Source organism: Solea senegalensis, linkage group LG1, assembly GCF_019176455.1.
Source record: "Solea senegalensis isolate Sse05_10M linkage group LG1, IFAPA_SoseM_1, whole genome shotgun sequence".
In the NCBI taxonomy this organism is placed as follows: Eukaryota; Metazoa; Chordata; class Actinopteri; order Pleuronectiformes; family Soleidae; genus Solea; species Solea senegalensis.
This window is the reverse complement of record NC_058021.1, coordinates 20,323,168-20,349,543: the sequence shown is the minus strand read 5'-3', so window position 1 is coordinate 20,349,543 and position 26,376 is coordinate 20,323,168. Positions and strand designations below refer to the sequence as shown.

The window sequence follows — 26,376 nt, the reverse complement described above, 5'->3', positions numbered from 1 at the left end:
CATATAAGAGCTAGAAGTAAGTAAGAGCTTCAAGTAGAGCACACACTGACCAGGTGAGAACACACACACACACACAGTCACACACACAGTGCAGCTGTGTCACTTTTAGTCCTTTAAAGGAGTAGTGCTACATAACTAGCCTTAGCAGTTAACCTGGTCAGTGTGTGTTGGTGAATGCGTGTGTTTAAGTGTGTGTGTGTGTGTGTCTTTGGGTATTTCTGTGTTTGTGTATCTGTGTGTGTCTGTGTTTGTGTGTCTGTGTTGTGTGTGTGGGGGTCTGTGTGTTTGTGTGTGTGAGGGAACTTGACTAGTTGCTATGGTGACCTTCAGCTTTCCTCAGGTTTCTGGAGTTGTGTGTGTGCTTCCTCTCTTTCTTCTCTCTGTTGGTTTCAGTCTTTGCATTATAATTTGTCTCTTTCAGTGCTGCAGACACACACACACACACCAACAGACCCCCACACACACAGACACAGACCCCCACACACACACACAGGTTTGAGACATCTGAGGACACTAACATCCCTTCCATTAATTTGTCCTGAACTGAACCAGTTCTTCAGAAATGAGGTTCTGCCTCATTAGGACCAGGTCTCCATGGGGACGACTGGTCCTGACACACACACACACACACACACACAGTGACACAGTCACAGGGACCATGGACGCCGTCGACTGCTTCCGTCTCCTCTCTGTCACTGTCACCACACATAGGAAGCCCCACCCCCTGCTGGAGGAGGAGGAGCCAAGATGAGAAAACAATAATCAGCTGTTTGATCTCACACACATGCTGACATTAAAGTGACTCAATAAATAATCTCTCTCTCTCTCTCCTGACCTTTGAACCCTGAAGCCACCTGCTGACCTTTGAACCCTGAAGTCAGCTGACCTCTGTGTTTCCCAGTAAGGCCGTCAGCATGTCTGTGGTGAGTCAATCATGTTTCCATGGTAACAGAAGTCAGGTCTGATGGAATCAGATTACTTTGATTGACACATCTTCACTCCTGTCCTGCAGCCTTTGGCTCCTCCCCCTGCCCTTCGTTGCCGTGGTGACGAGGAAGAGGAGGACCTGAACAAAGCGTTTGACGTGGCGTGTTTTCAGCAGATTCTCACGCCGGCGGCATTCAGTTGTCAAGAGACGCAGCGAGTCTACGACGAACATGACTTTGAAGGTGAGATCAGGAGTGGGTTCTGCTCAGTCCACTTCAATCCACTTCAGTCCTCTTTAGAGAACCTTAAAGGGCCAGTTTATGTTGTATAAAGTCAGAGCTGACTGTACTGTGAGTCTTTCACGTCACATGATCGCGTCTTTATCTACGTCACATGATCGCGTCTTTATCTACGTCACATGATCGCATCTTTAACCAGGTCACATGACCGCATCTTTATCGTATCTCTCCATGATGCATCTTTAACCAGGTCATCTGCATCTTTATCCGGTCATGATCGCGTTATCGCATCACATAGGCGTCTTTATCTCGTTGCATTATCCGTCTTTATCCTCGTCACATGATTCTTTATCTCACATGATCGTCTTTATCTACATGATCCGTCATGATCGTCTTTATCTCGCATGATGCGCACATTATCGTGTCACATAATGGCGTCTTTATCTCGTCTGATCATGATCGTCTTTATCCATCACATGATGGCTTCTTTATCCAGGTCAGGATGCGTCTTTATCCGGTCATGATGCGCGTCATTGATTATCTACGTCATGATCACATGATCTCGCGTCACATGATATCGTCTGATCTCATCTTTATCCATCACATGATCGCTTCTTTATGTATGTCACATGATCTCATGTTTGTCGTCACGCAGGCTTCGTCTTTATCTACATCACATGATGGCTTCTTTATCTCGTCACATGATCGTCTTTATCAGGTCAAAGATGTCGTCATTATCTCACATGATTGTGTCTTTACTCACACATTATCTTGTGTTTGTCTACGTCACATCATCTCGTGTTTGTCTACGTCACATGATCTTGTCTTTGTCTACATCACATGATCGCCTCTTTATCTGTCACATGATCTCATATTTATCCAGATCGCATGATGGCGTCTTTATCTACGTCCACATGATGACGTTCTTCATCGAGCCACTTGACTGCGTCTTTATAAATCACATGACGGCGTTTTATCGCCGCATGATCGTCTTTAATCTTCGTCACATGATGGTTCTTTTATCTCGTCACATGATCCTCTTTATCTCATGATCCGCATGACATGATGCTTCTTTATCTACCGCCACATGATTTCATCTTTATCAGGTCACATGACGCATCTTTATCCCAGGTCAAATGATGCGGCATTATCTCGTCCACCGATCGCATTATCTCCGTCACATGATGGCGTTTTATCTCGATCACATGATGCGCGTGTTTATCTACGTCACATGATGGATGCGGCGTCTTTATCGTTAATCACGCTGATCGTCTTTATCTCGCACATGATGTCTTTATCGTCCATGATTGCTTTATCCGGTCAAATTATAGCGACTTTATCTACACCACATGATCTCATCTTTATCCAGGTCACATGATCGCGTCATTATCTGCGTCACATAATAGCGTCTTTATCTACGTCATATGATCTCGTCTTTATCCAGGTCACATGTGTTGTGTCGTACCATGATCGCGCCAATTATCTACGTCACATGATCATGTCTTTATCTACATCGCATGATCTCGTCTTTATCTGCGCATGATCGGCTTTAGTCCACATGATGCGTGTCTTTATCTCACATGATCACTTCGGCTATTACACATGATGATCGCTTCATTATCTTCATCACATGAACGCGTCTTTATCTACGTTGCATTATCACGTCTTTATCTACGTCACACGATGGTGTCTTTATCCAGGTCACATGATAGCGTCTTTATCTACATCACATATCGTCTTTATCCAGATGGTGTCATTATCGTCACGATTCGTCTTTATCTCGTCATGATCTACGTCTTTGTCTCCGTGATCTTGTCTTTACACGTCACATGATGGCCTCTTTATCTATTTCACATGATCTCATATTTATCCAGGTCACTGATGCGTCATTATCTCCGTCACGATCGTCTTTATCTATGTCACATGATGGTATCTTTATCGTCACATGATTAAGTTTTGCCATGATAAGCGTCTTTATCTACATCACATGATCTCGTCTTTATCCAGGTCACATGATCGTGTCATTATCTACGTCACATGATTGCGTCTTTATCTACGTCACATGATCTCGTCTTTGTCTACGTCACGTGATCTTGTCTTTGTCTACGTCACATGATCGCCTCTTTATCTATGTCACATGATCTCATATTTATCCAGGTCACATGATCGCGTCATTATCTCCGTCACATGATCGCGTCTTTATCTATGTCACATGATCGTGTCTTTATCTACGTCACATGATTAAGTTTTTTTGTCGCATGATTGCGTCTTTATGGCGTCTATCAACATCACATGATGTCTTTATCTATGTCGCGTCGTCTTATACATACGTCACATGATTGCATCATTATCTATGTCACATGATCGCATCTTTATCTACGTCATATGAACGCGTCTTTATGTCACATGATCGCGTCTTTATGTCACATGATCGCGATTGCCTCCATCACTAAGTTCAAATGTCTTATTTTGTCACTTCACTGTTTGAAATCCTTTGTTCAGATTGACCTCTGTGACAAAAGTTACCATACGAGGCAGCAGAGGACGCAGCTAATATCACTGATTTTATCTATGAGCTTTGGTGTGGGAGAGTGATACTAAAGGACCTTGGGTCTCTGCTGTAGATCATCGTCACTTGTCTCTTCACGTCCATCAACCTCTGGTTAAACCTCCCGCTGACAGCAGGAGGAGGAGAGGCTCCGCCCCCAGCTCTGCCACCACCATAGAAGAATACCAAGAGGACGAGGAGGAGGGTGGAATGACCATGCCCTCCAGGTAACAAGCACAGCTGACAGGTTTGGTGACATCATCATTCAGTCCACATAACTTCTGACCCGTTCCTCTCACAGTGACACACCCACCTCTTCAAGCAATCAGAATGGCTTATCACCAGACTGTATCCTGATGAGCGTCGCCGATGACAACGAGGTCAAAGCGCTGACATCAGTTGACCTGGACGACATCAAGAGTCAGTTCCTGACCTGTGACCTCTGCTCTGACCTGTGACCTCTGCTCTGACCTGTGACCTCTGCTCTGACCTGTGACCTCTGCTCTGACCTCTGCTCTGACCTGTGACATCTGTTTTGTGTATTTTTTTGACGTGATGTGAGACCACAGGTAGAGGGCACTGCTCAGCTGTGTGTTTGTGTTTTAACCTCTGACCTCATTGACATGCCCCTCCCCTCAGGTCACAGACTGGATGATGTTCCAGCTGTGCGACGTCCCCTGATGAGGCGGAGCTCCAGAGTTCCAATCATCTATGTGAGCAGGACTGAGTCCAGTGATCGGACACAGCTGGACCGAACTGCTCATGAGGTCATTGTTGTTGTTGTGACATCATCAGTGACGTCTCACATCCTTAACACAGATCTATGATAAGCTCCGCTGTCTGCATGAGTTTGCTTGTTGACGTAACCTCTGAGACTTTGGAGGCGGAGACAGTGGCTGACAAGTCTTCTGACTCATTTCTGTTTCCCCTTTTTGACAAGTCTATATGCTAAGCTAGGCTAAAGGTCCTCCCCCTATTCCAGTACTTCTCAAATAGTGGGCACGGTGAGGTGTCAGGAGGGGCCGTGAGAGGCAGGGCAGGACAACTCATACAGTGGTTTATACAGATAAATAAATAAAAATGATCAGGTTTCAATGGTATTTCAATTCAGTAGGGGCCTGAAAACATTTCTGTCCTCTGGGGGGGCATGACAGAAAATAATAGAGAACCACTGCCCTATACTCTTCATGCTAACCTTTGTTAATTTCCCCGAGGGAACCTCCCAAAGGGATCAATAAAGTCGTCTGTCTGTCTGTCTAACCTAAGCTAAAAGTTTCCCTTGCTCCCATTCACTATGCTGGTTTTGATGCTAAGCTAGGCTAACAGTTACCCCCATGTGTCCAGTCTTAATGCTTAGCTAAGCTAACAGTTTCCCCCATGGGTCCAGTCAATACTAAGCTATGCTAACATATTCCACTCTACATCTATTCTTAATGCTAAGCTATGCTAACAGTTTCTCCTCTGTGTAGAGTCTGTATGCTAAGCTAGTTCTTCTCACGTCATCAGCTGCTCAGCTTCACACTATGTATTCTCGTCTGAAACTCGAGGACAAAACAACAAGGATAAAGTCCAGCAGGGAACGAGACAAGAGGACAAAAGACAAGACGGAGACTGAGCTTGTTAATCCAGGTGGTTTTGTGATGCAGACAAAGTGAATTCTGTTTTAATCACAGAGAGAGGGTGGGCCACACAGGTAGAGAGACAAAGATGAGATGGGTGAGACAGGGGAGGGGAGACAGGTGAGACAGAGGAGACGGGTGAACTTAAAGAGGATGATGAAGTTAAAGCCAGAGTTCAGTCTCATCTCGTCTTCAGGATGGTTGGTCTGGACCTGAAAACCCGACACAGACACAAGGTTTTACTTCCTTTACTTTGTCCTGGTTCAGTCTGGTTTGGAACGGTTTGTTGTTCTTTAGTCTTTAATTTAACGTGAAGTTCACCTGAGATAACAACTAATATTTATTCTGCTTTCAGCTGCTTTTAATCTGTGTTCAATGTGTCTTTATTTAATCTGGTTTACCTGGATTTAACTGTCCTCCTCATGTCCCCCTAATGTCCTCATGTCCTCTCATGACCTCTCATGTTCTCTCATGACCTCCTTATGTCTTCCTCATGTCCTCTCATGTCCTCCTAATGTCCTCATGTCCTCTCCTGACCTCTTATGTCCTCCCCTGATGTCCTCATGTCCTCCTGACCTCTTATGTCCTCTTATGACCTCCTCAGGTCTTTGTGGAGCTGAATGAGCTGATGATTGACAGGAACGAGGAGCTGCAGTGGCGGGAAACGGCTCGATGGATAAAGTTTGAGGAGGACGTGGAGGCAGAGTCTAAACGCTGGAGCCGCCCACACATCGCCTCACTCTGCTTCCGCTCACTGCTGGAGCTGAGGAGGACAATCGCTCACGGTGAGGAGGATGCCCGGGTGGGGGGGTGGCTGACGACATCCGTGTATGACATCATCATGCTTTGTGTTTAGGGGCGGTGCTTCTGGACCTGAAGCAGACGACACTGGTGGGAATCGCAGGTCATGTGGTCGATCAGCTTGTGATTTCAGATCAGATCAAAGACCAAGACCGAGACAACGTCCTTAGAGCTCTGCTGCTGAAACACAGGTCTGTCCAACATCTGTCTCTCTCTCATGTCCCTCTCTCATGTCTCTCTCATGTCTCCCTCTCATGGCTCTCTCATGTCCCTCTCATGTCTCTCTCATGCCCTCTCTCATGCCCTCTCATGTCTCTCTCATGCCCCTCTCATGGCTCTCTCATCTCTCTCATGTCCCTCTCATGTCTCTCTCAGCCTCCCCTATCATGTCTCTCTCATGTCTCATGTCCCTCTGTGCCTGCTCATGTCTCTCATACCTCTCATGTCTCATGTGCCTCAAGTTCCTCTAATGTCTCTCATGTGTGTCTCTCTCTCATGTCTCCCTCTCATGTCTCTCATGTTCCTCCTCATGCCTCTCTCTCTCATGGCCCTCTCATGTTTCTCTCATGTGCTTCTCTTGTATCTCTCTCTTGCCTCTCATGTCTCTCTCTCCTTGTGCCTCTCATGTCCCCTCTCATGGCCCTCTCTCTTGTCCCTCTCATGGCCCTCTCTCATGTCCCTCTCATGTCCCTCTCTCATGTCTCTCTCATGTCCCTCTCATGTCGCTCGTCCGTCTTCAGTCATCCCAGCGATGAGAAAGATCACAGCTGGTTCAGCAGGAACGTCTCTGCTGCCAACATGGCTGCCCTGATTGACAGGCACAGCAGCCAATCAGAGCTCTCTAAAGCTCAGACCAATCACAGAGAGGCAGCCATGGACAGGAAGAAGGTACAACACACACACACACCTGTTGTCTCTTCAGGTGGATCCTAAATACGCTCTGGGGTCAGATAACTGTCAGAAAGCTGCACAGATACTCGCAAAAGTTACTTTGAAAAAACGTGGAAAAAATACGACTCCACTGTCATCTCACCCCATGCCAACTTCAGTTCAGACCTGCGTGTCCTCATAGTTTCTGACACTGTTTTGTCCCATGTCCAGAAAGAAGCCCCGCCCCTCTGTCATACCAGACACAAACATGAAGTGAAGCTGATGGAGAAGATCCCTGAGCAGGCAGAGGCCACCGTGGTTCTCGTGGGTACGCATCATCACATACCTTCATGTGTTGGTCTGTAGATCAGCAGGTTCACTGTGTCCCTGTGTCTTCAGGCAGCGTGGACTTCCTGGACCGGCCCTCCGTGGCATTTGTGCGGCTGCAGGAGGCGGTCCTTCTGGAGTCTGTTCTGGAGGTCCCCATTCCTGTAAGGTTCCTCTTCCTGCTGCTGGGCCCGCCCACCACAAACATCGACTACCACCAGATTGGACGCTCCATCTCCACACTTATGTCAGACAAAGTGTGTCTCCACAGACATAACACTGTTTGCCATTTTGGAATCTCTGGGTTTTAAATAATTGATTACATTTTTTATAATTTGCTTCTCCAGCACTTCCACGAGGCGGCATACCAGGCTGACGACCGCCAGGACCTTCTGACCGCCATCAACCGATTCCTGGACCGCAGCATTGTCCTCCCGCCCTCGGAGGTGGACGGGGAACAGCTGCTGCACTCGGTCGCTCGATTCCAACGTGAAATTTTACGGAAGAGGGAGGAGGAGCAGAGCGACAAAGTGCAGGAGAAAGCCAGCGGTGGTCAGCAACAGGAGGGTCGGTCACCTGCCTCTCATTACAATGTCACTTCCTGTCTCAGATCACTTAGTTTGGTCTCGTCTCACAGGTTCTCTGGTTCCGTCCAAAGCTGAGGACGAGCCCCTGAGGCGTTCAGGTCGTCTGTTTGGAGGACTGATCAAAGATGTCACTCGGCGTTATCCTCAGTACGTCAGTGACCTCAGAGACGCTCTGAACGCTCAGTGCATGGCCGCCATCATCTTCATCTACTTTGCAGCTCTGTCTCCTGCCATCACCTTTGGAGGACTGTTGGGTAAGATGATGTTCCTGAGGACCTCTGAAGAAGAGTTTGTGAAGTCTGATCTGTGCTGCTGCTGTGACCACAGGTGAGAAAACAGAGGGTCTGATTGGTGTGTCGGAGTTGATTGTTGCCACAGCAATGCAGGGCCTGGTGTTCAGTGTGCTGGGTGCTCAACCTCTGCTGGTGATCGGCTTCTCTGGACCACTGCTGGTGTTTGAAGAGGCCTTCTACACTGTGAGCTCACATGACACACGTTCTTCACACCTGAGGACATACAGTAGATGTTTGTAGATGTTGTAGATGTTTGTAGATGTTTGTAGATGTTGTAGATGTTGTAGATGTTTGTAGATGCTGTAGATGTTTGTAGGTGGTTGTAGATGTTGTAGATGTTTGTAGATGTTGTCGATGTTGTAGATGTTTGTAGATGCTGTCGATGCTGTAGATGTAGATGATTTCGCAGATGATGGTTGACGTCACCTGGTCTTTGTGGCTGTAGTTCTGTAAAGTTGGTGGGATCGAGTATCTGACTGGACGAGTGTGGATCGGGTTCTGGCTGGTCTTCATTGTTCTCCTCACTGTGGCCTTTGAAGGAAGCATCCTGGTTCGCTTTGTCTCCCGCTTCACTCAGGAGATCTTCTCCTTCCTCATTTCCCTCATCTTCATTTATGAGACCTTTGCTAAACTGGTCAAGGTAAGGTCAAAGGTCAAGCAGCAGAGTAGCACCAAGGTCAAAGGTCTTCTCAACACATCTTGGTCTTTTCTAGATATTTCAGGAGCATCCTCTCCAAAACTGTTACCATGGAAACAACACATCTTCTTGCAACATCACCAGTGTTACAGTGAACTCTGGGAAAGTTGTTGGAGAACCCAACACTGCTCTGCTCTCATTGGTTCTCATGTCAGGAACGTTCTTCATCGCTGTTTACCTACGAAAGTTCAAGAACAGCTGCTTCTTCCCTGGCAGGGTCAGTACACACACACAAGAGTACAAGTACACACACAAGAGTACAAGTACACACACAAGAGGGCAAGTACACTCACAAGAGTACAAGTACACACACAGTGGAGTACTCTTCAGTCTGACTGTGTCTCCGTCCTCAGCTGCGTCGGATCATCGGCGACTTTGGCGTTCCCATAGCGATCCTGATCATGGTGTTAGTGGACAACAGTGTGGATGACACGTACACTCAGGTGAGACGGAGGTGTGTCCTGACCATGGAAGTATTATAAGAACAGGATATAGCTCCACCTCTTTGGCTCCGTTCATTCCTATGCTCGCTCACTTACTTTTGTGCTTGTCATGTGCCGATGTTAATAAAGTAGGAACCAAACCGTTGTGTTGATAATGAGCTAGTTTATTCACAGACTTCAGTTGCTACTGCTAACCAAGCATAACCCGGCACATAACAACGTTCTCACCTAAACGCGCGTGGTGACGTCACTGCTGCGACTACAGCAACCTGTAGTTACTTATCACAGCAATGCTCAGTGGGAAAATTGCTGTTGCTGTTTGAGTATTTGTTGTTGCAGTACCACGAGTAGCCACCATGACAACATTTTCTTCAAGGCAGAGGGGGCGGAGCTACATTCAATTCTTATAATACATCCACAGTGATCTCTGACCTCTACAGTAACCTCTGCCCTCCACAGTGACCTCTAACCTCCACAGTAACCTTTGACCTCCACAGTAACCTCTGCCCTCCACAGTGACCTCCAGAGTAACCTCTGCCCTCCACAGTGACCTCTGCCCCCCCAGAATTGACCTCCACAGTAACCTCCACAGTGTAACCTCTGCCCTCCACAGTGACTTTGACCTCCCAGTAACCCCTGACCTCCACAGTAACCTCTGCCCTCCACAGTGACTTCCAGAGTAACCTCTGCCCTCCACAGTGACCTCTGCCCCCCACAGTAACCTCTGCCCTCCACAGTGACCTTTGACCTCCACAGTAATCTCTGACCTCCACAGTAACCTCCAGAGTAACCTTTGCCCTCCACAGTAACCTCCAGAGTAACCTCCACAGTGACGCCTGACCTCCACAGTGACCTCTGCCCCACAATAACCTCTGCCCTCCACAGTGACCTTCTGACCTCCACAGTAACCTCCAGAGTAACCTCTGCCCTCCACAGTGACTTCCAGAGTAACCTTTGCCCTCCACAGTAACCTCCACAGTGACCTCTGACCTCCAAAGTGACTTCCAGAATAACCTCTGCCCTCCACAGTGACCTCTGACCTCTTGTGTGTTGTTGGACAGAAACTGAGCGTGCCCAGTGGATTCTCAGTGTCCAGTCCAGACAAACGTGGTTGGTTGGTTTCTCCTCTGGGCTCAGACGGACTCTTTCCTGTGTGGATGATGGTCGCCAGCGTCCTGCCCGCCATCTTGGTTTTCATCCTCATCTTCATGGAGTCACAGATCACAGCGTAAATGTTTCCTCCTTCTTCTTCTTCTTCTGCACTCACTCTCCCACACACACACTCACTCTCCCACACCAAACGTCAGAGAGAAAACCAGTGATCTTAGCCGCTGGTCCTCTGCTGCCTCGTGTGGTCACTTTGTGTCAGTTAAGTTTAAGAACATAAACCGACGCTCGCCGCTGTATATGTGACTGTATCAGACTGAGTCTGTGCTCCGGTCATGGAGGACGTACTGAACAAATATTTTTAATTAGGACGTGTCAGAATGGTCAGTTATGAGCTCTATGTGACCTTTTCTTAACAATGTGTGTGTTTGTACGTCGGTGAAATGCGTTCGCTGACTAAATGTGGCGACCGCTGGCCACAGTCTGATGCAAAGTGGTGCGAACACACGTTTGCTGACTTTATCTGGCACATTAGCTTCATATATAAAATCCTCTGAGGCTGGAAGTTTGTGTAAAACACTGTGCTCCACTGTGCAGCCACCAACAGCACACTTGTCCCTCCACGTTGACATAATACTGCTCTTCCTCCCTCGCCTGCACTCTCACAGGGACAAGGTGGAGCTAAGGTGGAGCTCTCCAAGTAAACTTACTGGTGGGGTGGTAACATTCGCGGTGAAATGCACATGCTGCCGTCATAAGTGCAGGGAATTCAACATCAAGTGTTTTATCGCCAATATTAACACTAAGGGGGACCACGAAAACGTGACTGAGTATTCTTTTTCCACTCTTTGGCGACTGGTAGGGCCTCCAGAGTCCCAAATATAAGTATTGAAATGGTTAAAAAGTTGATTTTGCATAATATGTCCCCTTTAAATGAAATGTTTCAAATGCTGAATTCATTAAAATCTGACACACATCTGAGAGTGTGTGTGGGAGAGTGAGAGTGAGAGTGTGTGTGTGTGTGTGTGTGTGTGTGTGTGTGTGTGTGTGTGTGTGTGTGTGTGTGTGCGTGTGTGTGTGTGTGGGAGAGTGAGTGTGTATGTGTGCTCACAGCTCACGTGTTTCTCTCATGCAGACTGATCGTCAGTAAGAAGGAGAGGAAACTTCTGAAGGGAACCGGTTTTCACCTGGACCTGCTCATCATTGTGATGGTGGGCGGAGTCTCAGCTCTGTTTGGTCTGCCGTGGCTGTCAGCCGCCACGGTTCGCTCTGTCACTCACACCAACGCCCTGACCGTCATGAGCAAAGCCGTCGCCCCCGGCGACAAGCCCCGCATCCAGGAAGTGAAGGAGCAGCGAGTGACTGGCTTCCTCGTGGCACTTTTAGTCGGTAAGTCCTTTTGTCCCGGGGAAGAGTTCTCACACTGTGGTCTGATGTGGTTCATGCTCCGCCCCCTCAGGTCTGTCCATTGTGATCGGGGACGTCCTGCGTCAGATCCCCCTGGCGGTGCTCTTTGGGATCTTCCTGTACATGGGTGTGATGTCCCTGAACGGGATCCAGCTCACAGAGCGACTCGTCCTGCTGCTCATGCCCCCCAAGTACCACCCTGACCACGCCTACGTACGCAAGGTTAGCCCCGCCCCCCTCACCTAATTACTGCTGTCATCGCCTGTCTCATCTGTGTCTGTCTCATCTGTGTCTGTCTCACCTGTGTCTGTCTCATCTGTGTCTGTCTAACCTGTGTCTGTGTTACCTGTCTAACCTGTGTCTGTCTTACCTGTCTCACCTGTGTCTTTCTTACCTGTCTCACCTGTGTCTGTCTTACCTGTCTCACAGGTGCGGACGTTAAGGATGCACCTGTTCACTGTGGTCCAGCTCACCTGTCTGTCCCTCCTGTGGGTCGTCATGGCAACGGCAGCGGCGTTAGCGTTCCCATTCGTGTTGCTGTTGACGATCCCTGTGAGGATGCTGCTGCTGCCACGTGTCTTCAGCGGCAGAGAACTGCAGAGTGTGAGTCTGATGACGTCATCACGATGACATCATCACATAATCAGAATGACTTTGATCTTTCGTATTTGTCCTGACCTTTGACCTCTGCTCCTGCAGCTGGATGCTGATGATGTGGAGCCCCATCTAGGGGATAAGGAGGGACAGGACGAGTACTCACAGCTGCAGATGCCCGTGTGATGTGGCAGCAGTGTCCTGATTGATCGATCTCTCTGTCTTCCTGTTTTTATTTGTCTCAGATTTCATGTAAAAAAAACATGAACTGTCAATAAAAACTCATCATGTGATTCTTCATTGTAACATATCTCTTCTGTTTAGGGCCCCTCCCCCGACTCACCTGGTTGTCACGGCAACCCTCCTAAAATGACACACACACACACAGAGACACACACACACATGTACGACATTCATGACATGAGGGGACATTGCATTGACTTAAATTCATTTCCTGGAGACTTACTCTAAATCTAACCACAATCACTACTGGCCTAATCCTAATCCTAATCCTGACCTTAAAACATATCTTCACCTTAAAATGTAAAATTTGTGTCCCCACAAGGAAGACAAGTCCCCATAATGTGACCGTGTAAACAGGTTTAGGACCCCACAACATTAGTAATGCATGGACACTACTACAGACACACACATACACATACACAGACACACACACAAACATGACACACACACACAGACAGACACACACAGATACACACCTACACACACATACACAGACACACACACAGACATGCACACCTACACACACAGACACACACATAGACACACAAAGACACACACACCTCAGACACACGCACACACAGAGCCTCAGTGAAACCTGAGCAGGTGAAATTCGTCGTCACCTGAGCAGCTGCTGAATGTTTGATGGAGACAGTTTGACAGAGGACGACTCACCTGGACAGAGACGCTCACACACCTGAAGGCTTCATCAGGTAACATCATGGTTTCCTTCATGTCTGTATGTGTGTGTGTCTGTGTGTGTATGCGTGTGTCTGTGTGTGTATGTGTGTGTATCTATGTGTGTGTGTGTGTGTGTGTGTGTCTGTGTGTATGTCTGTGTGTGTCTGAGGTGTGTGTGTCTGTGTGTATGTCAGTGTGTGTCTGTGTGTGTATGCGTCTGTGTTTGTATGTGTCTGTGTATGTGTATGTGTGTATGTGTATGTGTATGTGTATGTGTATGTGTATGTGTATGTGTATGTATGTATCAGGTGTGTATCAGGTATGTGTATGTGGACGTGTCAGAGCTTCAGGTGTGAGTATGTGGGCGTGTCAGAGGGTCAGGTGTGAGTATGTGGGCGCGTCAGGTCAGAGGTTCAGGTGTGTGTATGTGGGCGTGTCAGAGGGTCAGATGTGAGTATGTGGGTGTGTCAGAGGGTCAGGTGTGTATGTGGGCGTGTCCTGACATGTGTCACCTGTCTCAGGTGATGGTGTCAGGATGTCTGAGGGGAGACAGCGAACTCTGTCCACCTCAGGAGAATCTCTGTACCAGATTCTGGGACTTCAGCGAGGCTGTAGCCATGACGACATCAAGAAGTCTTACAGGTGAGACAAGACACATGCCCGCCCACAGCCATGCCCCCACACATTCACTGTGTGTGCCGAGCCTCCGTAACGCGATGTGTTAACCTGTGTCAGGAAACTAGCGCTGCGGTACCATCCCGATAAGAACCCGGAGAACCCGGAGGCGGCTGAGAAGTTTAAGGAGCTGAACAGCGCTCACTCTGTCCTGTCCGACCTCTCCAAGAGGAACATCTACGACTCCTACGGCTCTCTGGGGCTCTACGTGGCACAGCAGTTTGGAGAAGACAATGTCAACACCTACTTTATGCTGTCCACCTGGTGGGCTAAGGTGAGGGGGCAGGGCTTGTGTGGAGTGAGGGCGTGGTTCGTGGCTGACCTCTGACCTCTGTGTGTGTGTGTGTGTGTCAGGGTCTGTTCGTGGTGTGTGGCGTTCTGAGCGGATGTTACTGCTGCTGCTGCCTCTGCTGCTGCTGCAACTGCTGCTGTGGGAAACTCAAGCCCACGCCCACCGCTGAGGGGGCGGAGCCTGAGTATGTCTCCCCTGATGACCTGGAGGAGGAAATCCGCAACGACCCCAATAACGGTGAGGTTTTATAGATCCTGTCACGGACTCACTGTGTGTGTGTGACTGTGTGTGTCTGTGTGTGGCTGTGTGTCTGCGTGTGTGTCTGTGTGTGTCTGTCTGTGTGTGTCTGTCTGTGTGTGTCTGTGTGTGTGCATGCGAGTGTGTGTGCGTGCATATGTGTGAGTGTGTCCAGGTATTACTAATGTTGTGGGGACCTAAACCTGTTTACACAGTCACATTATGGGGACTTGTCTTCCTTGTGGGTACAAAAAGCAAGTCCCCATAACTTAATTACTACATTTTAAGGTGAAGGTATGTTTTAAGGTTAGGCTGAGATTGAGATTAGGGTTAGGGTTAGGGTTAGGATTAGGATTAGGCCAGTAGTAATTGTGGTTAGGGTTAGAGTAAGTCTCCAGGAAATGAATGTAAGTCAATGCAATGTCCCCTCATGTCATGAATGTCGAACATGCGTGAGTGTGTGTGTGTGTGTGTGATCATGTGACATAGATATCAGAGTCAGGCTAATTCTCAGCAGCAGGGGGCACTCACAGTCACTACTTCATATAAACTGAACTTTATCGATGCAGACATTTGTCCATAGCCTGTGAATCTGAATACATAATAAGCCTGGAGGTCATGAGGTCACATGTGTTTTCTCTCAGACTCAGAGACTCCAATCGTTCACCAGCCGACAAACACCAGCGAGAAAACTCAGCTGATCTGCGACGGTCGCCGTAGATACAGAGACACGTACACATGAAGAGTACAGGAAACAGAAAATCTTCATAAAGATCAAAGTATCAGTAAAACCTTCATGTAAAAGATTTAAAGTTTGGTTTGTATTTGAGTGAACTGTGGTCACATAACCTGATGATGTCATCTGTTGTCAACATGAGGAGTCAGCCTGTAGAGGGCGCTGTCTGACACTGTGTGTGTGTGTGCGTGAATATTAAAATCATGTTTACGATGTTTGACGTCACAATAAACTTTGTTTTTGAACAAACTCTGTTGTCTGTCCACTCTGTGTGTGTGTGTGCGTGCTTGCATGAGTGTGTTTGCGAGTGTGCGTGTGTGTCTGCGTGTCTGTGTGTGTGTGCTGTGTGTGAGTGTGCTATATGTGTGTTGTGTGTGTGTGCGCGTGTTTGTGTGTGTCTGCGTGTCTGTGTGCACGTGTTTGTGAGTGTGTGTCTGTGCGTGTCTGTGTGAGTGTGCATGTGTGTTTGAGTGTGTGCACGGTTTGTCTGTGTGTGTGTGCGCACTCGTGTCTCTGTGTGTGTGAGTGCGTGTGCGCGTGTTTGGGTGTGTGTGTGTGTGTGTGCGCATGTTTGTGAGTGTGTGTGTGTCTGTGCGTGTGTTTGACCAGCAGGTGGAGATGCTCTGTCCCCTCAGCTGCTCTAACACTGTGGACTGTCCCTTTAAAAAATTCCGTCTCCCCTCCCCCCTGCTCTGTCATGACCTTTGACATATAAGGACTTGTTGGCACAGTAACGGCTGACAAATGTCTTTCTAAAAACAGACACAGCTCCTCACTCACACACACTCACGGAGGACAGGAACAACAACGCTGTTCCTTCATTTTACTGTTTCTTCACTTCCTTCTTCTCTGTGACGTTGCCCCCTGCTGTCCAGGTGTGACAGGTGTGTCCCTCCTCGTCGCCATGGAGACTCTGGAAAAGCAGCTCATCTGTCCCATCTGTTTGGAGATGTTCACCAAACCAGTGGTCATTCTGCCGTGTCAGCACAACCTGTGCCGCAAGTGTGCCAACGACATCTTCCAGGTGAGTCAGCATAAAACAAAACACAACACGAGTCAGCATAAAACATAGGTCAAGTCAGCATAAAACACTGGACGAGTCAGCGCAAAACACAGGACGAGTCAGCGTAAAACACAACGCGAGTCAGCATAAAACACAACATGAGTCAGCATAAAACACAGGACAAGTCAGCATAAAACACAGGACAAGTCAGCATAAAACACAACACGAAGTATAAAAACACAACACGAGTCAGCATAAAACACAACACGAGTCATCTTAAAACACAGGACGAGTCAGTGTAAAACACAGGACGAGCCAGCGTAAAAAACAATATGAGTCAGCATTAAACACAGGACGAGTCAGCGTAAAACACAACAAACATAAACACAACATGAGTCAGCATAAAACACAAGATGAGTCAGCATAAAAAACAGCACGAGTCAACATAAAACACAGGACGAGCCAGCCTAAAAAACAATATGAGTCACTATAAAACACAGCGCGAGTCAGCATAAAACACAGGACAAGTCAGCATAAAACACAGGACAGCATAAAACACAGGCCAGCATAAACACAGGACGAGTCAGTATAAAAACACAACACGAAGTCACTATAAACACAGCATAAAACACAGTATAAAACACAAACGAAGTGTCACACAACACAAGTCATCTTAAAACACAACACGAATCATCTTAAAACACAGGACGAAATAAAACACAACACGAAGTCAGCATAAAACACAGGACGAGTCATCGTAAAACACAATGCAAGTCAGCATAAAACACAACATGAATCAGCATAAAACACAAGATGAGTCAGCATAAGACACAGACGTAAAACACAACATAAGTCAGCGTAAAACACAACACGAGTCAGCATAAAACAGCAAGAGTCAACATAAACACAGGAGAAGCCAGCGTAAAACAACACGAACATTAAACACAGGACAGTCAGCATAAACACGGACAAAGCATAAAACACAGGACGGTCACTATAAAACACAAAGTCAGCATAAAACACAGGACAAGTCAGTATAAACACAGGACGAAGCAGTCAGCATAAAACACAGGACAAGTCAGTAAAACACAACAAGTCACAAAACACAACACGAAGTCAGCATAAACACAGGACGAGTCAGGCACACGGACAAGTCAGCATAAAACACGGGACAGGGGACATCAGTATAAACACGAAGTCAGGTATAAAACACGGAAAAGTCAGCATAAAACACAGGACGAGTCATCGTAAAACACAACACGAGTCAGCATAAAACAAAGGACGAGTCAGCATAAAACAAAGGACGAGTCAGCATAAAACACGGGAAAAGTCAGCATAAAACACAGCACGAGTCAGCATAAATCACTCATTCTCCCACACCAAAGCTCATAGAGAAAATTAGTGATTTTAGCTGCTGGTCCTCTGCTGCCTCATGTGGTCACTTTGTGTCACTGAGGTCAATCCGAACAAAGGATTTCAAACACTGAATTCATTAAAATCAGATATTTGAACTTAGTGATGGAGGCAGCAGTGGATCAACAACTCCTGGGTGTGTGATGTTAAAATCACAGATTTTCTCTGTGGACTTTGGTGTGGAAGAGTGAGTGGTGTAATAACAAATTACCTGTTTTTGGCCCCGCCTCCTGCAGGCATCCAATCCCTACCTGTCGACCAGGAGTAGCTCCACAGTGACATCTGGTGGTCGTTTTCGCTGCCCGTCCTGTCGACATGAGGTGGTCCTGGACCGACACGGTGTTTATGGTCTGCAGCGCAACCTGCTGGTGGAGAATATAATAGACATGTATAAGCAGGACAGCACCAGGTAACACATAATCTGCTGTGTCACTGACATACACACACACACACACACTGTAAATAAACTCTTTACATGTAGCATCATGTCACATGATGAGGCTGTTTCATCATCAAAGCAGCAAAAGTAACGTGCGTGTGTGTGGGTGTATGTCAGTGACACAGCAGATTATTTTAGATCCACACATTCAAAACAAAACTTTATTAAAAATTTTATTATTAACAATTTTTTTTTTTTTCTCATTTCAACAATACAACAATACAGTAACAACAACCCACCCACTCCCTCCCCCCATCCAAGCCACCACCATCCATGCAAATCCTTTCCTGGTTATCAACACAACCACTGTGCTCCTTCCTGTTTATCTATCACAGATACAACCACTGCATTAGTGTATACAAAACATAAAATATTTATAACAAAATTAGACACAAAATAAGACTACAAACCAAATCAAAACCACAAATGAAATAAGTGCAACATTAATTCACCAACCAAAAATAAAAATAAAAATAAAAAAAGTAATAATAATTAAAAAAAATACATATATACATAAACATACATATATACATACACATATAAACATACACACATCCATCCATACATAAATAAATAAAATATATATAAACAAATATGATTAATAAATAAACAAATACATTGATAAAATAATAGAGGTAGTAATGATAAAATAATAATAACAACAACAAAACCAACAATAATAATAGAAAAGAAATTCAGGATAAAATTTTCAGAAAATATAAAAGCACTAATAGCTTAATAAAATACAAACCAAGGTAAGCAGCACTGTTCTGTAACAAGAAAATGAGATTAATGAGATAGGACGGTAATTCTTACATTCAACCAAATCCTTACCCTTTTTAGGAAGTAGACTAATAAGGCCCTGGAAATCTGCCCCCCTCCAGCGCCTCCTTATACACCTCCAGCAAGGGTGAAGCTAGCTCTGTCACAAAGCTCTTAAAAAATTCCCCAGTAAAAAGAAAAGAAAATCCCTCTGTTCATCAATTTAGGAAGTCCTAATGGTTCCACAAACTTATTTATTTCTTCCTCAGTAGAGGTAGATGTTGAACTATAGAGACTACTATAAAATTCTTTAAAGGCCTGATTAATATCTACACCTGCAGTAAGCAGGTCCCCAGCCGTCGACCTAACAGCAGGGATAGTGGAAGCCAACTCCCTCTGCTTTATACTATTGGCAAGCAACTTTCCTGCCTTGTCTCCAGACTCAAAATATGTTTGTCTTGCCCGAAATAAATTAAATTCAACTTTTTTAGATATTATGTTATTATACTTATATTTTAACTTTGTCAATTTCCTCATACCTTCTTGTGTCATACGTTGCTTCCACTCTGTTTCAGTCCGTTTAATTATGCTTTCCAAATCTAGCAACTCCCATGCTTTTCTTATGGTATGATGTGTGTTGGATAATACGTCCCCTAATCACAGCCTTTAGGGCCTCCCACGCGACACCTGCAGATGATACAGATTGCCAATTAATTATTTATTTCTGTTCTTATCTACCCAACATTTACTGGATCCTGTAGAAGTGACGAGTTTAAACGCCATCTGTAAGACTTTCTTCTCTCACTCTGGGGCAATAAGTCCAGGCCAACCCAAGCATGGTCAGAAATAAGAATATTCCCTATGTCACAACCGATAGCAGATGAGGTGAGTACCTTAGATATTAAAAAAAAAATCTATTCAACTATAGGTTTCGTGAACGGGTGAAAAAAATGTGCAATCCCTACCGGAGGGGTTCATGATCCTCCAGATATCTATTAATCCCAATGACTTGCAAATTCTCTGCAATGTCACCACCGTCTTGGGTACTTTACGCAAACCTGCCCCACTGTGGTCAAGAGCTGGGTCCATTAAAAGATTAAAATCTCGCCCCAGAACAACAGCATGGTTCCTAATGGCTTGTAACTTTCTTTCAAGATCGATAAAAAAATTCTGATCATCCAAATTAGGTGCGTATATGTTGGCCAAGATTAGCTTCTGCGACTGTATTTCAGCCAGAACAATAATCATCCTGCCTACACCATCCTTAATTTGCTTAAGACATTTAAACTGAAGATATTTACTTAACTTTATTCAAATTTAAATTAAACACTATCTGTGTCTCTCTGTCTCATGTGTCTCTCTCTCGTCTCTGCTTCACTTGTCTCTGTCTCACTTGTCTGTCTGTCGCACTTGTCTCTCTCTGTCTTACTTGTCTGTCTCACTTGTCTGTCCCTGTCTCACTCATCTCTCTCTGTCTCACTTTTCTGTCTCTGTCTCACTTGTCTTCTCTCTGTCTCACTTGTCTGTCTGTCTCTGTCTCACTCTGTCTCTGTCTCACTGTCTCTCTCTCTCTGTCTCTGTCTCACTTGTCTGTCTCTCACTTGCTGTCTCACTTGTCTCTCTCTCTCAACTTTTGTCTCTGTCTCACTTGTCTCTCTCTGTCTCGCTAGTCTCTGCCTCACTTGTCTCTGTCTCACTTTTCTCTGTCTTACTTGTCTCTTTCTCTTTTCTCTGTCTTGTCTCTCTCTGCTCTCTGCCACACTTGTCTCTCTGTCTCACTTGTCTCTGCCTCACTTCTCATTATCTGTCTAACTTGTCTCCGTCTTACTTGTCTCTGTCTCACTCATCTCTGTCTCACTTGTCTCTCTTTCTCACATGTCTTTCTCTGTCTCACTTGTCCCTGTCTCACCTGTCTCTCTCTGTTTTACTTGTCCCTGTCTCACTTGTCTTTGTCTCACATGTCCCTGTCTCACTTGTCTCTGCCTCACTTGTCTCACTCTGTCTTACTTGTCTATGTCTCACTTTTCTCTGTCTTACTTGTCTCTGTCTCACTCATCTCTGCCTCACGTCTCTCTGTCTCACTTGTCTCTGCGTCGCTTGTCCCTGTCTCATTGGTCTCTGTCTCACTTGTCCCTGTCTCACCTGTCTATGTCTCACTTGTCTCTCTCTGTTTTACTTGTCCCTGCCTCACTTGTCTCTCTCTGTCTCATTTGTCTCTGTCTCTGTCTCATTTGTCTCTGTCTTACTTGTCTCACTTGTCTCTGTCTCACTTGTCTCTGTCTCACCTGTCTGTGTCTCACTTGTCTCTCTCTGTTTTACTTGTCCCTGTCTCACTCTGTCTCTCTCTCTCTGTCTCACTTTTCTGTCTCTTGTCTCTCTCTGTCTCTTCTGTCTCACTTGTCTCTGTCTCACTTGTCTCTGTCTCTCTGTTTCTGTCTCACTTGTTTGTCCCTGTCACTTGTCTGTCTCACTTCTGTACCTGTCTCTGTCTCTCTCTCTCACTCTGATCTCTGCTGTCTCACTTGTCTCTGTCTCTGTCTCACTTGTCTCTGTCTCAGTTTTCTCTTCTGTCTCACTTGTTTGTCCCTGTCTCACTTGTCTGTCTCACTTGGCTGTACCTGTCTCACTCGTCTCTCTCTGCCTCACTTTTCTGTCTCTATCTCACTTGTCTCTCTCTTTCTCTCTTCACTCTCTCTCTCACTTTTCTGTCTCACTTGTCTCTCTCTGTCTCACTTCTCCCTGTCTCAATTATCCCTGTCTTACTTGTCTCTGTCTCAGTTTTCTCTCTCTGTCTCACTTGTTTGTCCCTGTCTCACTTGTCTGTCTCACTTGGCTGTACCTGTCTCACTCGTCTCTCTCTGCCTCACTTTTCTGTCTCTATCTCACTTGTCTCTCTCTTTCTCTCTCTCACTCTCTCACTTTTATGTCTCACTTGTCTCTCTCTGTCTCACTTCTCCCTGTCTCAATTATCCCTGTCTTACTTGTCTCTGTCTCACTTGTCTCTCTCTGTCTCACTTGTCTCTGCCTCACTTGTCTCTCTCTGTCTCACTTTTCTATCTCTGTTTCACTTTTCTGTCTCACTTGTCGCTCTCTGTCTCACTTGTCCCTGTCTCACTTGTCTCTGCCTCACTTGTCTCTCTCTGTCTCACTTGTCCCTATCTCACTTGTCTCTGCCTCACTTGTCTCTCTCTGTCTCACTTGTCCCTATCTCACTTGTCTCTGTCTCAGCAGTAAAGCGTCTCCTCAGGTGAAAGTGGAGCAGCCCATGTGTGAAGAACATGAGGAGGAGAAGATCAACATCTACTGTGTCACCTGCAGCGCCCCCACCTGTTCACTGTGTAAAGTGTTTGGAGCTCACAAAGACTGTGAGGTGGCACCACTCAACACTGTGTTCACCAAACAGAAGGTAAACAACTGCTATACAACAACACTGAGTTCACCAAACACAAGGTACACAACTGCTACACAACAACACTGTGTTCACCAAACACAAGGTACACAACTGCTGCACAACTATTAAACAACTGCTACACAACAGCGTTTTAATGCCACTATTCTCCCTCTGTGTCTGTGTATATGTGTCTGTTTGTGTCTGTGTGTAGGCTGAGCTGACTGACTGTATTTCGATGCTCGTTGGAAACAATGAGAGGATTCAGGCGATCATCAGTCACCTGGAGGAAACCTGCAGAACTGTCAACGTGAGGTCACACCTTCACACCTGATCTTCACACCTGATCTTCTCATATGATCTTCTCACCTGATCTTCTCACCTGACCTTCACACCTGATCTTCTCACATGATCTTCACACCTGACCTTCTCACATGATCTTCACACTTGATCTCTCACATGATCTTCTCTTCACCTGATCTTCACACCTGACCTTCTCACGATCTTCACACCTGATCTTCACCTGATCTTCACATCTGATCTTCTCACATGATCTTCACACCTGGTCTTCTCACATGATCTTCTCACCTGATCTTCTGATCTTGATCTTCTCACCTGATCTTCACACCTGACCTTCTCACGATCTTCACACCTGATCTTCTCACATGATCTTCACACCTGATCTTCACACCCGATCTTCACACCTGATCTTCACATCTGACCTTCTCACATGATCTTCACACCTGACCTTCTCACCTGATCTTCTCATCTGATCTTCTCACCTGATCTTCTCACCTGATCTTCTGTGTTTGCAGGAGAACGGCAGCAGACAGAAGTCAAAGTTGTGTGAGACGTTTGATCACCTGTTCGCTGTCCTGGAGGAGAAGAAAGGTGAGATGACTGTGAAGATCAGCTCTGAGCAGGAAGAGAAGCTGGACTACATCCGTGGCCTGAGGAGGAAATACAACGAGCACCTGGAGAACACGGCCAAGCTGCTGGAGACGTCCATCCAGACCATGGACGAGACTGAAATGGCTGTGTTCCTGCAGGTGAGACACGGCCATGACGTCATCAGCGTGAGGACGTCATCGCTGTGATGACGTCATCAGCGTGTCTACCCTGTGTTTCACTAAAGGGCTTTTATTTTGTCTTCACTGAGAGAATAACTGGGTCTTTTACTTTGAAACCAGTGAATATGATCAATAACTTTGATTTGTTTCCCACAGACGAGCAAACCTCTGCTGCACAAGTGAGTTTTAACACTTTGCATGTGATCAATGTCATTGATTATTGACTGATGATTGGCTGATGATTGGCTGATGATTGGCTGATTATTGACTGATGATTGGCTAATTAATGACTGATGACTGACTGATTATTGGCTGATGATTGATTGCTTATTGGCCTATTATTGACTGATTATTGACAGATTATTGGCTGATTATTGGCTGATTATTGGCTGATTATTGGCTGATTATTGATTGATTATTGATCAGGATCATGGAGGGAACCAACACGTCACAGCTAGATAAACTCCAGCGCGGCTACGAGAAGATGGATCACTTCACAACAAATGTTGATCGTCAGAGACGAGCGCTGAGCGACATCGACTTTGTCAAAGGTAACAAACAGGACGTTAAAAAAAGTCTTAGCATACTAACTGATAGCATTGATTTGCTAATGTAGCATTTTTTGTCTAAGGGTATTGTAATGGGTTAGCATGGTCATGTTAACTTTAAGCTAACATTGTATGCTAATGCGTTAGTTACTTTAGCTAGCTGACAGAATTTGTCAACATGAAGCTAACAGTATGATAAATGCTAACGTGTCCCCATGAATTTTCAGCACTGTATGCTAATGTGTTAGCATGTAGCTAATGTTGTGTTCTCCCTCAGCAGATGAAGATGGTGATGATGATGAAGAGGAGGTGGAGCCCAGAGTGACATCAGCAGGAAGTAGATCGGAGTCAAAGCAGCAAGTTGCAGCCAATCAACCACCTCCTGTGTTAGCTGCTCAGGTCTCAGCCCCGCCCCCACAGAGAACCTCAGAGATGGCATCACATACAAAGAGCCCCGCCCCATCACCACTCAGCCAGGTCCCACCCCCTCTGCCCATTGTCACTGCCAGCCCTGCCCCCTCACCACTCAGCCAGGTCCTGCCCCCTGTCACTGCCAGCCCCGCCCCCCAGGTATAACTGTGTTTAACTGTGATTGATCAGTGTTATTGATCATGTGATCGATCATGTTATTGATCATGTGTTCCAGGTTCAGTCTGATCAGCAGAGTGAGTTAGACGACAGAGACGGACCCAGACACGTCTTTTCCTTCAGCTGGCTCAACCAGAAGTGAAACCAGGACTGGACGAGTCCAACAGAACCTCAGTCAGAGTCTACTGTTTGAATTCAACTTTATTTAAAAACATCAACACAGTGTTTTCTTCTTTTTCCCTTTGTTGAAGTGAAAGAAAAACTTTCACTTTTTCTTGTCTCAAATAAATGTTTTTCACCAGACTCCATTTAACAATGGGACACTTTTGGTTTGTGTTGTCTTCCTCAGCTCGTCACGTGTTCACGACTGAAGTGAAGATGTTTTCTGAATCAGAAGAGTTCGACTGAAAATTCAGCTCATGTGAATTCTTTCATTTTTCTTGTGTGTGTGTTTTGTCATGTTTTTATGATTTAAAGTTTGTTTTTGTTTTTGTAAAAAAAACATTGAGGTTTGTTTAAAGGTGACATCAAATGCTTGTATCACACATATATCTTAGTTATGGAGGTTGCCTTACATATATTAACTTGTTTTCATGGTTAAAAACCTCCTAGTCACTGCAAACGAGCCGATCAAAATATCTCATGAAATATATTTTGGCCAGGTACCTAGAAGTGACGTAATAGATAGGCCAGCTCTCAGATACACAGCTCCCCCTCTGGCACGGTGGATGCTCTGCATCTCAGCAGCTACGACGAGAGTAGTTCTTCTTCTTCTGCGGTTGAATGTACACAACCGGATGTGCCCAGACTAGTTTTTTTTTTAAAACAACTTTATTGCAATACGGTTACAGTACAGAAGTGATGAAAGAAACCTACTGCATTAGTGAACACACAAGCAGAGCAAAAACAGGAGAAATAAAACTTTGCCATCGTAGCCAATGAGTTATTAAAAAGAGAAAGAAAAGGAGAACCAAACATTGACAGTCTTAATTGCCTTTTTGTTGTTAGAGCCAGAAATCAAAGAAATATAATGCACAACTTCATGGGTAAAAGGGACAAAATGTACATTTATGAATATGGAATTTTGCCAATAGAATCAATACATTTATAATGAAGTACATATCCTCTCTATTTAGAGTTCTATAAAAGCAAAATACCACATTCTCCCACAATAAAACAAAGTCTTTATAAATATGGTCAATCTGCTGAAATTTTGCCAAAATGATCTGGTGTGTGAACAATACCAAAAGAGGTCTAAAACAGTTTCTGGATGATTTTCACAAAAGGAACAGTTTGTATTTATGTCTCTTTTAAACTTTGTCATATAGTGATTAGCAGGGTAATATCTGTGAATTATTTTGAACGATACTTCTTTCACCTTGTTTACTATCATGTATTTGTTATGAATCAACCAAACTTTTTTCCAATCAATGTAGTTCACAAATCTGTTCCAATAAAAAACAATGTTTGGAATAGAAACAATTTCTTTCTGAAACAGGGCACGAATGTTCTTATTACTTCGGGGAAGTCTAGAAAAACAGATCTTTCCAACAGGTGATCCAGCCACAGCAGGGAGGGAGACAGTAGTGGGAGGAGTTCTGCCAGTATCTCTGCCTGATGGAATTTGATTCTGTACCCAGTTCTCAAAGAAAAGTGTTTAAACAGGGAGTTTGTCCACATTGTAATTGCAGTTCAAAATAAAGCTCAGACCACCAAAGCGAGAGAATATATAGTGGGGAATAAAGTTCCAAATTGAGACAGGGTTTTTTAGGAAATGCTTGGCCCAATTTATCTTAAAAGTATTGTTTAGTGTATTAAAGTCCAAAAAGTTAAGCCCACCAGATT

General features: G+C 45.5%; 3 protein-coding genes across 6 annotated transcripts; all 3 read left to right on the top strand.

The window, feature by feature from the left end:
* Positions 1-665: 665 nt before the first annotated feature.
* Positions 666-12,874, top strand: LOC122769654 (anion exchange protein 2-like). 2 transcript variants are annotated; one of them, XM_044026366.1, is made up of 21 exons: positions 666-923; positions 1,013-1,169; positions 3,791-3,941; positions 4,016-4,134; positions 4,354-4,481; positions 5,938-6,118; positions 6,190-6,325; positions 6,875-7,022; positions 7,236-7,332; positions 7,404-7,588; positions 7,679-7,898; positions 7,969-8,172; positions 8,246-8,394; positions 8,657-8,851; positions 8,925-9,125; positions 9,262-9,351; positions 10,413-10,579; positions 11,594-11,847; positions 11,918-12,087; positions 12,295-12,468; positions 12,565-12,874. In XM_044026366.1, exons 1-21 carry the CDS (start codon positions 915-917, stop codon positions 12,643-12,645), a joined length of 3,216 nt encoding a protein of 1,071 aa, XP_043882301.1. In that variant the 5' UTR covers positions 666-914; the 3' UTR covers positions 12,646-12,874. The 2 variants fall into 2 exon arrangements, with proteins under 2 accessions (XP_043882301.1, XP_043882309.1); XM_044026374.1 differs by lacking the exons at positions 666-923; positions 1,013-1,169; positions 3,791-3,941; positions 4,016-4,134; positions 4,354-4,481 and adding an exon at positions 5,530-5,569.
* Positions 12,875-13,238: 364 nt separating this feature from the next.
* On the top strand, positions 13,239-15,554 carry LOC122779611 (dnaJ homolog subfamily C member 5B-like). The gene is made up of 5 exons (XM_044042166.1): positions 13,239-13,412; positions 13,902-14,022; positions 14,116-14,329; positions 14,410-14,584; positions 15,229-15,554. The coding sequence occupies exons 2-5, from the start codon at positions 13,916-13,918 to the stop codon at positions 15,324-15,326; spliced, it is 594 nt and encodes a 197-aa protein (XP_043898101.1). The 5' UTR covers positions 13,239-13,412; positions 13,902-13,915; the 3' UTR covers positions 15,327-15,554.
* Positions 15,555-16,074: 520 nt separating this feature from the next.
* Positions 16,075-24,991, top strand: LOC122779456 (E3 ubiquitin-protein ligase TRIM63-like). Of its 3 annotated transcripts, none has more exons than XM_044042041.1 (9): positions 16,075-16,344; positions 17,973-18,145; positions 22,166-22,343; positions 22,540-22,635; positions 23,141-23,374; positions 23,552-23,574; positions 23,822-23,946; positions 24,221-24,513; positions 24,590-24,776. In XM_044042041.1, the coding sequence occupies exons 1-9, from the start codon at positions 16,225-16,227 to the stop codon at positions 24,671-24,673; spliced, it is 1,326 nt and encodes a 441-aa protein (XP_043897976.1). In that variant the 5' UTR covers positions 16,075-16,224; the 3' UTR covers positions 24,674-24,776. The 3 variants fall into 3 exon arrangements, with proteins under 3 accessions (XP_043897976.1, XP_043897891.1, XP_043897805.1); XM_044041956.1 differs by having other exon boundaries at positions 16,163-16,344; positions 24,224-24,513; positions 24,590-24,991; XM_044041870.1 differs by having other exon boundaries at positions 16,163-16,344; positions 22,169-22,343.
* The last annotated feature ends 1,385 nt before the right edge of the window (positions 24,992-26,376 follow it).